Source organism: Callospermophilus lateralis, chromosome 11 (assembly GCF_048772815.1).
Source record: "Callospermophilus lateralis isolate mCalLat2 chromosome 11, mCalLat2.hap1, whole genome shotgun sequence".
Lineage (NCBI taxonomy): Eukaryota > Metazoa > Chordata > Mammalia > Rodentia > Sciuridae > Callospermophilus > Callospermophilus lateralis.
The window spans coordinates 47,597,495-47,600,268 of NC_135315.1; the positions used below are offsets into that span (position 1 = coordinate 47,597,495).

Below are 2,774 nucleotides of genomic sequence, written 5' to 3' on the forward strand. Positions count from 1 at the left end.
TGTGAATGAGAAACAATAGGAGCAAATGTTTGGAATACACTAGGCCATATCTTGGGATTCAGTGGGAATCAATACTAAGGGATAGTAGAAGATCCAATATCCAAGTTTAAAAACTGGAAAAGAGGTGTATATTGAGGTACCTAAGGGCTGTGATTTGAGGAAATGGTGTCACCAATTGTTGGAGGAAATTATTTTAAACTGTGGCTATAAAGCAAAGGCTGATGTTAGGGAAACAGCGGATGGCACACTTGTAGCATTGAAGTAAAATGTAGGGGGGCAAGATACCAAGGTACACAGTGATATGGGATTAGGGGAAATCAGAACTGGGAAATGACAAGGCTTTATTATTGGAAAACAGTTTATAAAAACCTAAGCTGGATGAAACGGGCAAATGCCGGAGCTTAATTGGGGGACTGAACTGGGCCAGAAGTGTCTTGAAATGGAAGCAAGTGGGGACTAAATCCTGAGGCGTAATAGACCTGCTGTTAGGAGACAGCAGGATTGGATCCTGGCATGTTGGAGCAGACTAGGAAGTCTGAAGGGGCCCATTGTACAGTTGGAAATTAATGGAGAACTAAATACAGAGGAGACTGAAAAAGATTTATTCCATCAGAGGTGCCACGATTACAGATATTTCCGTAAAGAATATGCAGTGTTATAGTGCTGTATTTGGACATTTGACATTCTTGAGCAAACAAAGAAAGCAAGTGGGTTAATAACCTGCCACGGTGGGTTCTGTTATTAGAATTTGGGGTCGGAGATGACAAACCCTCCGCAGGATTTCTTCAATGGACACATCCCCTAGCCCCTTCATCTTGGGTCCCATAGTTTGTGAAGGGCTACTGAATAGAGTGAAGCCACTCCAGAGTCCCCAAGTCGAGATCTCCCGTAAACCCCAGTTAGGGCCTCCAGTCTCATACAGTGGACCCAGCGAAATCGGCCTGCGTCCTGGGAAGTGTGCAGCTGCAGATCCCACGCAGTTCCGGATACGTCCTGAGCGTGGCTTTCTGGAACGACCCTCCTCTGGCTACAGGTCTTGGCTCCGCCTGGCAGCGACAACAAAGCCTGAGGCAGGAAAAGCGCACATTCCGGATCAGTGCGAACCCGGGAGGTGTGGCACCATACCTTGACAAATGCCCCTCACCTTGTCCAGGGTTCCAGCGGTGCCCGCTGCTCACCCAGGTCCGCCAGGTCCGCCAGGTCCCCGAGCTCTGAGTACTGACTGCGCCAGCTCTGAGGCACAGCTGGCTCCTTCTGGGTGCCATGCAGCATCACAGGGCTCCGGCCCAATCTGGGCCAGGGCGCCAATCCTTCCCATGGGACCCTCTCTGGAAGGCTGTGGACCCAGATCTGGCTCATCCCTTGAAGAACAGAAGGTTGGGCTCACCAAGCACAAAATGCTGGGCTCGCTGCGCAAGCCCCCACATCACAAAGTGGTAGGTTACAGCGACTTTATCCTAACTATAAACGGGGTTCAATTGCACCCCAGCATTCTAAACATTAGGAGCGGGCTATGCCCCCGCCCCCTGTCTGCGGGTGCTACTGCACCGTTATTTCATTGCCAATGGCTACTTTGGACCTTCCTCCTCCTGATGGACAGTTAGACAAAGAGAGCGACAACAGAGATGAAAAGAAACAAGCATCGAAAGCTAGATGAAGGGGGTGCAGCTAGTCTCCACAACAAATTGCTGCGCCCTTCTTTCCCTTTCCCTCCCCCCTCCCCTCTGCGCCCACCCCTTCCCGCCCTACCGACTTAGGCAAGCTGTAAATGGATATAGGTGAAGATGCAGGAGGTGATGGAGAAAGCGATAGCCGCGTAAATAAAGATGGAGAGGTGCGGGAAATGATCGAGATAGCAGCCCTCGTCCAGTGGAGGCGCCTCTTCCTTGAGCTTGGGACGAGGGGCGGCCTTGGGGGGCTGCCCGGCGCGGATCCCCTGCGCCTTCCCGCCCGCACGCCGACCAGACTTCTTGCCCGCAGCGGACGCCGACTTGGGCGCGCGGGCAGCTGGAAGATCTTCTGGGGGAGGCTTATCAAACAGGCCTTCGGACTCAGGGTCGGAGTCGGTGGGCATATGTTCGGTGCCCCAGGGTTTGCGCTGAAAGAGACCGTCAGCCATTGGCACTGGGCGCGGGCAGGTGGGGGTCTGCTGGATCCAGGCGATCAAATCCAAACCCGACAGTCAAGTCCGAACCGGGTCGAATGCAGTGGGCGGCGGCAGGGGCTGCAGCTGTATTTCTACTACCCAGAGTGGGGGCACAGGGGGCGGAGCCAGTGAGGTAGAGGGCCTCTGCAGGGTATGCTGGGCCTCTCAGCGGAGGCGCCACTTCCCTTGACTCCTCCTTCTGCCCCCTGCCTGTTGCAGAGGTTGGCTTTCCCAGTTCCAGCTCCCCGGCCAGCGGCCAGAGGCTAGCAAGTCTCCACAAAGCCAGGTTTTGTCTCCTTGGCAACCACACAGGCGACCAGCGTAGATGCAGGCACTGGAAGCTAGCTGGGAACCCCTGGCGGGAAAAGAGGGCTTGGCGCGCAGGGAACTGGAATGCAGACCACCAGGCACCAGCTGCGTGCGGAGCTTCCCCAGGGTTTACTTCTCCTTCCTAAAACTATTGTTAGTATTAGTATTAGTATTAGTATTAGTATTATTGACTAGGTACCAGGGGTTGAACCCAGGGGTGCTTACCACTGAGTAACATCCCAAGTCCTTTTTATTTATTTATTTATTTATTTTAAAGAAAGAGTGAGAGAGAGAAAGAGGGAGAGAGAGAATTTTTAAT

At 53.0% G+C, this 2,774-nt stretch overlaps 1 protein-coding gene across 1 annotated transcript; it reads right to left on the reverse strand.

The window, feature by feature from the left end:
- Nucleotides 1-1,753: 1,753 nt before the first annotated feature.
- On the reverse strand, nucleotides 1,754-2,119 carry Smim48 (small integral membrane protein 48). The gene has a single exon (XM_076869127.1). It carries the CDS (start codon nucleotides 2,117-2,119, stop codon nucleotides 1,754-1,756), a length of 366 nt encoding a protein of 121 aa, XP_076725242.1.
- Nucleotides 2,120-2,774: the final 655 nt, after the last annotated feature.